Raw genomic sequence first — 14,485 nt, 5'->3', positions numbered from 1 at the left:
TTGCTGTTTGTGGTCTATATTAATGACTTGGATATGAATGTAAAAGGTATGATCAGTAAGTTCGCGGATGATACAAAAATTGGTAGGGTGGTAAATAGCGAGGCGGGTAGTCTCAGTCTGCAGGACGATATCGATGGGTTGGTCAGATGGGCGGAACAGTGGCAAATGGAATTTAACCCGGAAAAGTGCGAGGTGATGCACTTTGGGGGGACTAACAAGGCAAGGGAATACACAATGAATGGTAAGACCCTAGGCAAGACGGAGGGTCAGAGGGATCTGGGTGTGCAAGTACACAGATCCCTGAAGGCGGCGGAACAGGTGGATAAGGTGGTAAAAAAGGCATATGGGATACTTGCCTTCATTAGCCGAGGCATAGAATATAAGAGCAAGGAGGTTATGATGGAGCTGTATAAAACACTGGTTAGGCCACAGCTGGAATACTGTGTGCAGTTCTGGTCGCCACACTACAGGAAGGATGTGATAGCTTTGGAGAGGGTGCAGAAGAGATTCACCAGGATGCTACCAGGGCTGGAACGCTTCAGCTATGAAGAGAGACTGGGCAGATTGGGTTTGTTTTCCTTGGAGCAGAGGAGGCTGAGGGGGGACATGATTGTGTACAAAATTATGAGGGGCATAGATAGGATGGATACTAAGGAGCTTTTTCCCTTAGTAGAAGGGTCAATAACTAGGGGGCATAGATTCAAGGTAAAGGGCGGGAGGTTTAGAGGGGATTTGAGAAAGAACTTTTTCACCCAGAGGGTGGTTGGAGTCTGGAACTCACTGCCCGAAAGGGTTGTGGAGGCTGGAACCCTCACAACATTCAAGAAGCATTTGGATGAGCACTTGAAATGCCATAGCATACAAGGCTACGGACCAAATGCTGGAATATGGGATTAGATAAGACAGGGCGTGATGGCCGGCACGGACATGATGGGCCGAAGGGCCTCTATCCGTGGGATACGGGGAGAAGGCAGGGACAGGGTACTGAATTTGGATGATCAGCCATGATCTCATTGAATGGCAGAGCAGGCTCGAGGGGCCGAATGGCCTACTCCTGCTCCTATCTTCTCTGTTTCTATGTTAATAGCAATCCGAACATTGGGCCTTCAGGCACCCATTCAGTACTTCCCATCACCCTCACTGACATATCTACTCTAATAATGAGTTCAGTATTTCTTAACCTTCAGCCAGTTTATCCTTCCCCAAGATTTACCTTGAATCCCCACAGCTCTGAGTTTAATAGCCTTTAATGTGGAACTTTGTCAAAATCCTTTTTGGAAGTCAAGGTACACCATGTAGGGCTGCCACAGTCCATTGGAATGTTGCTTTCTCAACAATGTTGGAAGTTGGTCAGGTAGAATCTTCCCTTTCTGCATCCATGTTGACTGCTGTTTACTAGGGTTTATTCAGATAGCCCTCAAGTTTGCAACTGATACTAGCTTCCATTGACTGGAAGCAAGACAAATTAGTCTGTAGTTGCCGTGCTTGTTTTTGTTACCCTTTATGAATATGGGCAGCATCCAATCTACTGGTACCGCAACGAAGATCAACTAATTCAGAACAAACTAAGAATAAATAACTTTCATAACCTCGTTTCACAGTTCATGTACCCAGTGAGCATTTTTCAAAAGCTTCACAAAAAAAGAGTTTGCTGAAAAAACACTTCTACACAAAGCAAAATTTGATTGTTATTTAAGATTCTAATTTTTATTCCAATTAGTTATCTTTTCCTGCTGCTGCTATGACTCAGTCTGTTAGCAGTGTGCAAATAACTCCAATTCCTTGACAATGTTTTTATTGCAACAATTACTTTGGATTGCTAACTGCATCTCAAACAGCAGTTTGTTTTAAAATCATTACAGCCATACAGATTTGTAGATCGTCAGTGCATAATTAGAGACATCTCTCCAAGACAATGAATGAATGAAGAGCAAGAGTAAACTCTTTGTAGATACAGACAGCCAATTACTGGATTTAATTAATCCAAAATCCTTCAGCTCATTCACTACCAAAGCGATTTTTTTTTTTTGCAGCAGGATGTCAAACACATGTGGAAATCCATTGCGTCATAAGTGTCACGCTGTGGAGAAATCCATACCTGTAGCTTGTTTGCCTGATATGGAACATACTCTCTCCCAATAATCTTTACACTCTCTCATCTGCTTTTACACAGATTTTGAAGCTGGAGTACACGTTCCAGATGAAATCCAAGACTTGATCATATACTTCTCTAGCTTTGAGGGACACACTGTAAGCATGCCTCAAGCAGAATTCTATTCAATAGGATTTGGTCCAGAATGCCCATTCCCCTACCACTAGCTAGGCTATGCAATGCAGAATCCACTTCCTCCCATCTGAATAGCTCATTAAGAGCTTCTATCTCTGCAGCACACTCCAACCTTCACACGGACTGTTCTTTAGGATGGGGAATGGAAAAATTAGAGAATGTGCAGCACACACAGGCCATTCCGCTCGACTGGTCCATGCTCCTTACAAACCTCCTCCCACCCCTCTTCCCCTAACTCAGCCAGCACAACCTTCTATTCCTTTCTCCCTCATGTACTTATCCAGCTTCCCCTTAAATGCATCCATGATATTGGCCTCAACTACTCCTCGTGGTAGCGAGTTCCACTACTCTCTGGGTAAAGAGGTTTCTCTTGAATTCCCTATTGGATTTATTAGTGACTACCTTATATTTATAACCTGTAGTTTTGGACTCCCCCACAAGTGGGAACAACTTCTCTACGTCTACCCTATCAAGCCCCATCATAATCAAAGACCTCTATCAGCCTTCGCTTTTCTAGAGAGGGAAAAAAAAGTCTCAGCCAATGTTGCCCCTAATTTTTTTTTTTTTGGACAGCTCATTCACAGTTTCACACATGCCGCAATAACATTGAAAAAGCTGGTCCTGAGCGGCGTGGAACTGTCATCTGCACATCTTAGAGGGAATGTTGGTCCCAGCCTGTTCAATCTTTCATGATGGTTTAACACCTCAGTTCTGGTATCAAGTTATTGGCTGCAACTACTTTACAAGTTTATAAAAAGGTCCAAGACCACCTGGACACTTCTTGTACGTAGCTGTGCATCAGAGTGGAGCTATATTACACCCAACGTCAACATCAAGCAATGCAAGACTGAACGTGGGCTCACATCTCTTCCTTTCATACTCTCTCAAGTCAGATTGGCAATTGGCTCCCAAATTATAATGCCATTTTGCAACAACATGAAAGTGGCAATATAACTGTACCCAGAAAACCATACGAGACATGGACGCCACTGCAGAAATACAAGATCATTCAGGCTCAGGCATTAAAATAGAGGGAGGCACGACACTGGAAGCCAACCCATTTGGCCAGGAAGACTAGCGAATGGGTTCAGTCAGGAGCATCAACTTTTAAAGACAGTGGATTCCTTCACTGAAAGTTCATTCGATTACCTGGAATGACGATATCCCCCAGGCCGAGCATTGCAAAGTTATTGGCTGCAAGTCCTTTCTCGAGAAGATCTTGAGGGAAAACCACTACAAGAGAAGATAAAATTAGAGAATAAAACAAAATTCCCATCCAGCCTTTAGTTCAACCATGCAGAACAGGAAAGAGATTTTGGGGGGGGGGGGGGGGGGCTGGGGAGATACAACTGGCCATAACATCTAGAAATAGAAAGCTGGGGAAAAGAGTCACGTTTTCCCAATGGCTATTGAGTGACCCTGCTAGTAATGTACATGCGGAGGTCAGGCGGATGTAGGATTGTGCGTATAGATGATGCTCTCCTGTGCCCCACCTCCCCATTACAAACAAATAGCATGTCAACACTCACCGCTGAGGCTCAACCATGAAGAAGTGGTACCACTTCAGGCGAGTTAGCGGAGGGCTACTGGCACCTGTGGATACTACCCAGACCACAAGTCAGCATCTTTAGTTGGGCCAGTGAGAAATATGGTGGCAGCAGGGTGGCGGGCAGGGAAGGGAGAGAAACTCAATTATAAAGGAACAATCTTTCACAACATGTTCTGTACATTCCAGCACCAGCCTATATAAACACAGAGCAGCTGGGGTGTCCTGCAGCCTACAACAGGAATGTTTGCTTTTGTACATCTCATTCCAGTTCGTGCTGTGCACAGTGATACTGCCCAACCACAGGCCATCTGGAATCCAACCACCAGCCAGAGTAATAACATGCATTTTGCTGACAGTTTCTAATTCTGCTGTCTTGCAGCTGGATTGGTGAGCAGCGGGCAACCAGCTCAGTCGAAATGATCCAAAACAAAATCTGTTTATAAACTCTTGTCTCCTTTTAGGAGGAAGCAGGAGTCAGAGGTTTGTAAAAGGCACTGTAAAGCCCTAAAGCTGAGGATCCAGTTTGTCACAATTATGTAACTGATATTTTAAAAACTTGGAATATGCCCAAGTGCAAAATACTAAATTGAAATAGAAGGGTTTTATAATCATTATACATTCCTGCATACAACCCCACTGAGCAACAGTGGGGGATTAAGAATGCAATAAAATTGCCTCCTGACCCAGGTATGAATTGCATGTGTTTAAGGGCTTATTATAAAAGTACATACAGTAACCAGTCCCCCATCCTGTCAATTCCAATTCACTTTATATAGTCAATCGTTCAGTTATCTCTTCTGTTTATTCTCTCTCTCGGAAAGATTGTTAATTAAATACAAAGCTATCCCACCTCACAAAAGATTTTCTTCATTCAGTGTTGGACTCTCCAGGTAGATGATCATGTCTGTGCTCAGTCCTGTAACAATCTGCCCTCAGTTTCAAAACAATGCAGAATGCACCAATTAGGCCAGTGCAGCCTTCTCAAAGCAAGCTTAAATTGCCAGAGAGATGAATACTTATAATGGCTCACCGCGTTGTATTTGTAGTACAAACTGAAAAACTACACACTTCAAACATTCACAAAATAGGGGAATGAAATGTTTATGTACAATCAAGGAACAGCAGCCCAATTCAATCACAAACACTGGGAATTTTCTTCACTTTTGGAGTTAAAGGCATGGAAGCTGCTTTAATTCTTCTTCTGCCACAAGCCATCGCTCACCTCTTGACATGACTACTACTTTCACAAGCGAGGCATGGAGCGAGTCCACAGGCAAAAAAAGGATTCACTGCCCAATCTGAGTTGCAATAGCAAGAGCATTCTTTCTGTACCACAAGCGGTGCTCTTACCAGCTGATTAACTACAGCAATCAGAGAGGGAGCAGTAGCTTCATTTGTAACGTTCCACAGGATGACAACAAGGTGACCTCAATTTCTCCCATTTACTCACAATAGCTGCATTTCTTTTAGTCCCAGTAAAATTCCACTAACAGGTTTGGGCAAATACAGTTAGTTTAGAAAAAAACACAGCATGACTGGACAGGCAGGTTTTAAATCTAGGAAGAGATACATCTGGAAAGTATGGAATTGAACCAAATTCCAGTATGGCTCAGGGCACAGCTCCATCTCGGGGCCACACGTTGTACAGCTTAAATAATTTGGCTCTGGAAATCTAAGCCAATGCCACAGTGAAACCATAATAAAATGAAGTGTAAATTACAACAGTCGTGCGTGTTAGAATTCATTGCCACTTGGTGAATGAGGAGCAAAAGAAACAGACCAGAGGTTATGCAGCAATTCGATTAGTATAAAAATAATTGGTCACTTTCCTGCCAGTGGTTGTTGTACAGCAATTACCCATTTCATTATGCCCTTACCATTGGGCAACCCCAGCACGAATGTTTACTCAGCAGCAGTGGTCAAGTTAACATACACTGTACACATCTCTCAGAATGGCTGTACTCTGCGAGAGTCTGCATATTCTTGAAAGTCCACACTTGCCTGTTCCATTAATGGAACAAAATGCAAGTGCCTTTTAGGTGGAGTTGGGGACGGAAAAGAAGTGGAGGGAACAACAGAGATTTCATCCTTTGCACCAACATAGGGAAGAAACATTCTAGATGCCAGGCACCATCCTTTTTAATTAGATTGTACAGACAATTGTATCAAGGAGTTTAATTGATTACTTTTTACTCCCCACTCCCCATTGTTCCTACTTTCTTTTCCTCAAATATTTCACTTCCTTCTCCCCATCTGAAAGTTTTCATTACAATCCTAGCACTTCAAATGCCACCTGGCTACAATTAACTGGAATCAGTGTGGCTCAGTTCCCAATGGAGAAGCTCCAGAGTGCTCAGGAGAACTACCGTCCCTCTAGAGCAACTTGTACCACACCCCCACCCTTGCCCAGAGCAGTTCTTGCTGCCAGGCTTATGCAGCTAGAATATGCACAGCTACCTGGCTCGCTCCCTCCACCCCCACCTCTGCCTAAATTGCCCTCCTAATAAAAGAAGTGTTGAACCAACAGTTAAAACTCTGCCCCAACAACTAAAGATTGGGAATCCCCTCTATGTATAAAGTTGAAATAGTTCTAGTTAAACATAACTACCAATTTCACTATAAATGTGATTACAGAGACTCACTTCAGTACATCACCCAGGGGCAATGTTCCCGGTAAGCTGCGCTTTGTTCTGCACAGCCTGTTTCTTTTAATGCGCGGTCCCTTTAAATTTCTGTGCATGCGCGGTATTTACAAAGTAAAAGCTGGTGAGCGGCCTGCGCGGGACCTTTGAGATTACTGCGCGGCCGTGCAGCTTAGCAGGAACATTGCCCAGGGGCCATTCTTCATGTGTCAGCATAGACTGCGAGTCCTAACAGACTATTGCACTACAGAAGCATCACAGCCAAACCGGATCTTGTCCTCCCCAGGCACCACACGTGCATTTTCCAGTCAGAGCATTTAGCTAGCGATCAGGGGGAGGGGCTCTGTCTGATGTTCCTCCTGACTTGGCCCCCTAACCCCCACCCGCTGGGGACAATGAGCCCATAAACATGAACAGCTAATTCAACACAGACTAGAGATTGAACCTGGCCTTGCTGGGCTTTAAGCCTCTACCAGAGCACATAATGCTGCCTCACTGTTCAATCCTCGTTTCCCTCTTTCTGGAGCATGGGGGACAGGATTCATCTAGCACTGCGATATCAGACATCTCGTTGACAATGCAAAACTATCTCGGCACTCGAAAACCACCACAGTAGCCAGCCAGCAGGCTCATTTTGCGGAGCTCAAGGGCATTAGTATTTTGCAGGATTATTCATTGGGTGTGTGCCAAATACCCAATTTGTGCTTTGCCCTTGTTGCTACATAGAGAAGGAATAAAAATTAAGAGATCTATCTCTCTGCTCTCCTAACTACATGCAATTACCAGTTAAACCCAGTAGTCAGGAGCTTAAACTGGTTTGTCATACATTTCAACAAATTCTTACACTAGACTTAAAAAAACAATGGAACCAGAAAACTAAGCCTGCTGCTGCAGTTGTCCATTTTGTACATTATTGTAGCCACCACTGGTTAAGGATCGTTACCAGAGGTACTTACATTTAATTGGTGCTTCAAACGACCTGGCAACAGTTACCATGACATTCGTGCCAAACACCTTCAAGGGAAGAAAATAAATGCTGCATTAATATAGGCATCTAATTTAACAGAATTTAAGCAACGAGAACCCCATGGACCAGGTTATTGCAGCTTGCTGTTAACTCTCAATAGCCAACCCACGTCGTAAGGAGAGGGAGATATGGGAACATTGTGGATTAGAAATATTCAGTTTCCAGTTTTATTGAAAGTAATAATGAATATTCGGAACTTAACACAAATGCATCTTCCTAGAAAACTACTGTTGTAGACTAATTGAGAGCAATTCATTAGCATGATTAGTCACTAACTATTATTGTAGTGCCCTGCGACTACCAGGATGGTAGACGGCAAACTAGATGGACCGTGGTCTTTTATCATCTAGTAATATCTATCCAAAAGATACTTATAGTACAATCATTTAAATATTGTCTCAGTACAGGCCTCTAGGATGTTTGGTATTTTACATTTCAAAGACAGAATGGATAAATCTTTCCTCCCCAAAAACTGCACATATTTCTACATAGAATTGTGCTGAAGTAACTGGCGGTTTAAATAAAAACAGCAGCACAACTTTAAAGTGTCATGTTGTAAAACACACATTTTTAAAGCCAATTAGCACCCAAGTTAAATGCAAGTTGTTATATAGAATTTACAGCACAGAAACAGGCCATTTGGCCCAACTGGTCTGTGCCGGTATTTATGCTCCACACGAGCCTAAACATCAGTTGTGAGGTTCCACCAAAGTGTAACTTAGCTCGATTCAGTGGTCTTTCCTTTCACTTCCCATCGTGCAACCAAGTGGCAGTTAGTTGTTTCCCAACACAAAGAGCCTCTTCCTCCCTGCAAGCCACGCTCACACACCAACTGGCAGGAAACAGGCCGCTTGTTCTTTTGATCAAGGAAGATGCAGGAAAACCTAACTGGGTAAGAAAGAGAAACCCACTTACCCAGAATACATCGTAGACAAAAAGTCCACCGAGGAGAATGCAGCCTGTACTGACATTGTTGAGGTGCAGGAGCTCAACACCATTGAGAGCAAATGCTAATCCAAACAGATTGTTAGCAATCCAATGCTGCAACAGAACGGGAATGCAGTATTACAAAAAAGACAAGTCATCACAGCCCAGAACATGCACTAATCATCGGTTTCTCCATTACTGCGATTTATTCAAACCCTCCTCTAACTGGAGTATTGAGGTAAGAGTTATGCACCATTAACGCCCCATCGTATTAACCTGGACACTGCCAGTCAGGAGAATTAAGTAACCAGTCCGGTTATACTCGATGAGCACATTCAGATGCCTCAACTACAGATGAAACTTGAACAATTACAGCAGCAGATTTGCTGCAACTTGTGGCATAAATGCGCTGTACATTTGCCCGAACACATCAAATGTCAGTTTTGGAGGAAGCTGGAAAGCCCAGTACTTCTGGCAAGTTCAAGTTAGCCGTGACATTATCCAACAGCACATCTACTAGCCTAAGGGGGCCAGTACAAATTAGGTACAAGTTCCAAGTCAATCACTATGCTGCGATGTCTTGTCCACTGAGTTCTGGGCAGTGTTTTGGCTCAAGATGTTAGACAGCAGCCAATACATTACCGCCATCAGTGGAGGCTGTGCAACTGCAGCAGAATGAGCTTCATCGCCACACTATCGTTTTCAAGCCAAAATTATGCTGCCAAGCAAATTTAGCACAAAACCAACTGTACAACTGGAGTTCTCATTTAGCAATTAATTACTTTTTTTTTTTAAACCCACCCTTCTTTCCTAAAGGTGTTAACTCCAGGGCTGTTACCTTCAGGTATGTTACCCAACTGTCCATTCTTGCATGAATCGTGAAGTTACCATCTCCCTCCCCCACATCCCAAAGTGTACCAGCGAAACTTCACTTCCCCTTCTGTGAATGTCAAGTTAAAACCTTGGATTCAAACAGTGGTTGGGTATTCAATGTTGTATTTTCTGATCAGTTCAATTTAACAAAAATACTGAAAACCAATATTAAATTCACATTGTAAGTAATCACCTACTACAGAGCAATTCAAAACGGGCTGCTCATTTATGGAGGTCTGCCAATGATTTTTTTGTTACGTGCTTAAGTTCAATTACAACCTTAAAGTACACAGAATCCAATTTCTAATACATACATGTAAAGGCTGGAAAATTAAGGACCTATAGTTAAGTAATAATGCACCTTTAAAATGTTCGCATCCTGGTTACAATGCTTTTATCTGATTTGGCACAATACCAATTTTCTGCATACATGTTATTCCCACAGGCAGTTCCAGTAATAAAAGGAGCAATTAGCAATAATGGCTTGGAGACTTGCATTAGATATTGCCAAATGACCCAAAAATTCAAATTGACGCATGTTAACAGCCTACTTTTAAAGTGGGAACATGCCAGCACTCCACTCCCACCCCCACCCCATAGGGCCTATAGAATTAACTTCTCCCATCGCCGCTCTTCCTTTCGAGAAGGTGCAGACTCGTACAGTGATACAGTTCCATGGGCAGACCTCTAATACCTTGCCCGAGGAACTTGAATATTGCACTTGGAGGGAGTGCAGTGTAGGTTTACCAGAATGATACCTAGACTCGAGGAGAATTTACACAAACTGGGGCTGTATTCTCTGTAATTTAGATGGTTATGGGGTGATAGAATCTGGAACAGTACCCATGGATTGGAGGGTAGCTAATGTTACCCCACTATTCAAAAAAGGTGGTAGAGAGAAAATGGGGAATTATAGACCGGTAAGCCTGACATCGGTAGTGGGGAAAATGCTAGAGTCTATTATAAAAGATGTAATGGCAGAGCACTTGGAAAAGTGACAGGATCGGACAAAGTCAACATGGATTTACAAAAGGTAAATCGTGCTTGACTAATCTACTGGAATTTTTTGAGGATGTAACTGGTAAAATAGATAAGGGAGAACCAGTGGATGTGGTGTATTTGGACTTTCAGCAGGCTTTCAATAAGGTCCCACAAAAGAGATTAGCGTGTAAAGGCGCATGGGATTGGGGGCAAGGTACTGACTTGGATAGAGAACTGGTTGGCAGACAGAAAGCAAAGAGTTGGAATAAACGGGTCTTTTTCCGAGTGGCAGGCAGTGACTAGTGGGGTACCGCAGGGATCGGTCCTTGGACCCCAGCTATCACAATATATATTAATGATCTAGACAAGGGAACTAGATGTAATATCTCCAAATTTGCAGACGACACAAAGCTGGGTGGGCGTGTGTGCTGTGAGGAGGATGCCGAGAAACTACAGGATGATTTGGACAGGTTGGGTGATTGGGCAGAAGCATGGCAGATGCAATATAACGTGGATAAATGTGAGGTTATCCATTTTGGTGTCAAAAACAGGAAGGCAGATTATTATCTGAATGGCAATAGATTGGGAGAAGGGGAAGTGCAATGAGACCTGGGTATCCTTGTGCACCAGTCGCTGAAGGTAAGCATGCAGGTGCAGCAGGCGGTTAAGGAGGCAAATGGTATGTTGGCCTTCGTAGCGAGAGGGTTTGAGTGCAGGAACAAGGATGTCTTGCTGCAGTTGTACAGGGCCTTGGTGAGACCACACCTTGAGTATTGTGTGCAGTTTTGGTCGCCTTATCTGAGGAAGGATGTTCTTGCCATGGAAGGAGTTCAGCGAAGATTCACCAGGCTGATACCTGGGATGGCAGGAATGACGTATGAGGAGAGATGGGACGATTGGGCTTGTACTCGCTGGAGTTTAGAAGAATGAGAGGGGATCTCATTGAAACTTATAAAATTCTGACAGGACTGGACAGACTAGATGCAGGAAGGATGTTCCCGATGGTTGGGGAGTCCAGAACCAGGGGTCACAGTCTAAAGGATAAGGGGTAGGCCATTTAGGACAGAAATGAGGAGGAATTTCTTCACCCAGAGAGTGGTGAACCTGTGGGATTCTCTACCACAGAAGGCAGTAGAGGCGAATTCATTAAATATATTCAAGAAGGAGTTGGATATATTTCTTAAGGCTAAAGGGATCAAGGCGTATGGGGAGAAAGCAGGAACCAGGTACTGAGTTTGGATGATCAGCCATGATCACATTGAATGGCCTACTCTTGCTCCTATCTTCTATGTTTCTATGTTCTGATCAAAATTTTCAAGATATTATGGGGAACAGACAGGGTAGAGAGAAAGAAACTAATTCCATTGGTTGGAGGGTCTAGGGCTAGGGGCCAGAGTCTAAAAGATAGAGCCAGACCTTTCAGGAGTGAAATTAGGAAACACTTCTACACACAAAGGGTGGTAGAAGTTTGGAACTCTCTTCCACAAACAGCAATTGATGCTGGATCAATTGTTCATTTTAAATCTCAGAGATCGATAGATTTTTTGTTAACTAAAGGTATTAAGAAATATGGGGCAAAGGCGGGTATATGGAGTTAGGTCACAGGTCAGCCATGATCTCACTGAATGGCGGAACAGACTCAAGGGACTGAATGGCATATTCCCATGTCCCAAGCAGCCAATTTTCAAGCTGCAGTCCTGACATCGAGCGTCAGCTGGCTCTCTGACTGGGAGAGGGATGGGGAAAATGGAGGAAGAGAGAATGCACTGCCCAGGGGGTCACTGAATAGTGAGCACGATAGTTATAGGTGAAGGCGGCCATTCAGCCAATTTTCAGAGAGACTCAAAAATCCTCAAGTTCCCACCCCTCTTCAGCATCACATTATTTCTTACAAGAATCCATAGTTTTCACTGCTACACTCCTCATGGTAGGTTGATCAAAATGTATGGAAGAGGCTTCCAGGAAGAGCAGTGGAGACAATCCTGGAATACTTTAAGAATCAATTGGATGCTGAAATTGAGTGGGTGGAGGGGGGAACTCTTAAAATCGTTCTGGGTAGATTAACTAAGATAGGCTATTCAGTGACTGATAGCGATCAGAAACACAAGCACATACCCTGACTGATATTATCCCCCATCCCTAGCCCAGGGATGCCGAGACCAATTAATGCCCCAAACACAACCCTCATTGAGATCAGGATAATCAGCACAGAACAGTGATCGATCTGGCAATCTCCTGCTCTGTATCACTGATGCGCTATCAATTCTAATAAAAGGCTGGGCAGAGTTCAGAACAACAGGCTTTTATTAACTACTGAATTGCACTTCAGACAGATCAGGACTATGCCTCTAGTGGACGACCGAATGCCAGGAGCTGCCATGCGGCCGCTCTTATACTCGGTAGCCCAGGGGCGGAGTCAGCTGAGGCATAGTCAGGCACAACAGTGAAACAAGAGTGAACGACAACAACAACAAGTGAACACAGTGAACTACAGTGGTTTACCACAATCACACCAAACAAACAGTGCATGTACCCACTGAACCATCAGGACAGTGCCGTGGATGAGGGTCAACTAGAAAATTCAATGAGACAACACCTGGTTATGTGTACCCACATTGTTCTTACCTTTTTCAGCAAATACCAGACTCCAACCACAGTGCTAAAAACCAGGCACACAAGATCTTTTGTGTCAAACTCATAGTTGACGATTTCTAGGAAAATATAAAATACATCCTGATTTAAGAAAAAAATTCACATTTTCTTGAAGTGCTGTTCAGAAAGAGGCTGTTCCATTTCCTGCACTTCTGCTCTCACCCCTTCCCCTCCCTCCCAGAACCACGATAGGGTTCCCTTTGTCCTCACCTTTCACCCCACCAGCCTCCACATTCAACAGGTCATCCTCTGCCATTTCTGCCACCTCCAACGTGATCCCACCACCAAACGTATCTTCCCCTCACCTCCCCTTTCAGCATTCCGAAGGGACCGCTCCCTCCGCGGCACCCTGGTCCACTCCTCAGTCACCCCCCAACAGCCCTTCCCCGGGCACCTTCGCGTGCAACACCTGCCCTTTTACCTCCTCCCTTTCCACTGTCCAGGGCCCCAAACACCCCTCCCAGGTGAAACAGCGATTTACTTGTACTTCTTGCAATTTAGTATACTGTATTCGCTGCTCACTATGCGGTCTCCTCTACATTGGGGAGACCGCAGATTGAGCGACCGCTTTGCGGAACACCTTCAGTCTGTAAGGGTGACCCCGAGCTTCTGGTAGCCTGTCACTTTAATTCTCCGCTCCATTCCCACTATGACCTCGGCCTCATACTGTTCCAATGAAGCTCAAGGAACAGCACATCTTTCGATTAGGCACTTCTGGACTCAACATTGAGTTCAACAATTTCAGACTATAATCCCTGCCCTCATTTTTCAGGCTGTTGATGATTCTGCCATCCCCATTTGCAACATTTAATCTCTCCTGCCTCCAACCCCAGCACAGACTGTTCCTTCTGTCCCTTCCTCCCCTCCCTGCCTCTGCACCTGTTTAAAACCTGTTACATCTCTAACCTTTTCCAGTTCTGATGAAAGGTCCCAGACCTGAAATGTTAACTCGGTTTCTCTCTCCACGGATGCTGCCTGGCCTGCTGAGTGTTTGCAGCATTTCCTGTTATGCATAATTTATAGGATGTACTGCAGCGACTCACTTTGGTCGTGCCTCCCTCCCCAACCTCTACCATGGAGAAAGACAAGAGTAGCAATGTTGTGGAAACACCACCCCCTCCGAGTCACATAAGAGTCTGACTTGGACATATTCCTTCATCGTCACCAAGTCAATAACCTGGAATCCCCTCCCTTGCACCATTATCACAAGGAATACAGCAGCTCAAGGAGAAACTCGGCTATCACTTTCTCAGGCATCTCGGGATGGGCATTAACACAGCTTTGCCAGTGTCACCCCCATTCCGAAAAATGTGCAGAACAGGAATGGCTTCAGTTGAAACAGACTATGGTTGACCAGCCTGCCACCACTCACTGTCCAGGGTATCTGGAGTGGAGACTTGAGGTACCAAAGGACCGCTTCCCAATCCCAGTGTATACCCTTGCTCTAGTCAGCACACCTAAGCAAGGAGGGGAGGAAAGATAAAGAAACAATTAAAAATATAAAAGCACAGTCCTTAGAGACTCACCCATGCTCTTTCCCTCCCCCG

At 44.3% G+C, this 14,485-nt stretch overlaps 1 protein-coding gene across 2 annotated transcripts in view; it reads right to left on the bottom strand.

Moving 5' to 3' along the window:
• The window catches only part of hm13 (histocompatibility (minor) 13), an 82,855-nt gene that overhangs the window by 43,393 nt on the left and 24,977 nt on the right, over positions 1-14,485 (bottom strand). For both annotated transcript variants that reach the window (XM_086005774.1, XM_086005775.1), the window contains exons 5-8: positions 12,912-12,997; positions 8,421-8,546; positions 7,435-7,492; positions 3,437-3,520 (exon numbers count right to left, since the gene is read on the bottom strand). In XM_086005774.1, the coding sequence (XP_085861900.1) occupies positions 3,437-3,520; positions 7,435-7,492; positions 8,421-8,546; positions 12,912-12,997 (354 nt within the window). The remainder of the gene's footprint in view (positions 1-3,436; positions 3,521-7,434; positions 7,493-8,420; positions 8,547-12,911; positions 12,998-14,485) is intronic.

The sequence above is a fragment of the Somniosus microcephalus genome, chromosome 13 (assembly GCF_052327205.1).
Source record: "Somniosus microcephalus isolate GS21.2 chromosome 13, FLI_Smic_1.0, whole genome shotgun sequence".
Classification (NCBI taxonomy): domain Eukaryota; kingdom Metazoa; phylum Chordata; class Chondrichthyes; order Squaliformes; family Somniosidae; genus Somniosus; species Somniosus microcephalus.
Note: the sequence above shows the minus strand (reverse complement) of the source record. Positions and strands in the feature narration are given on the sequence as shown.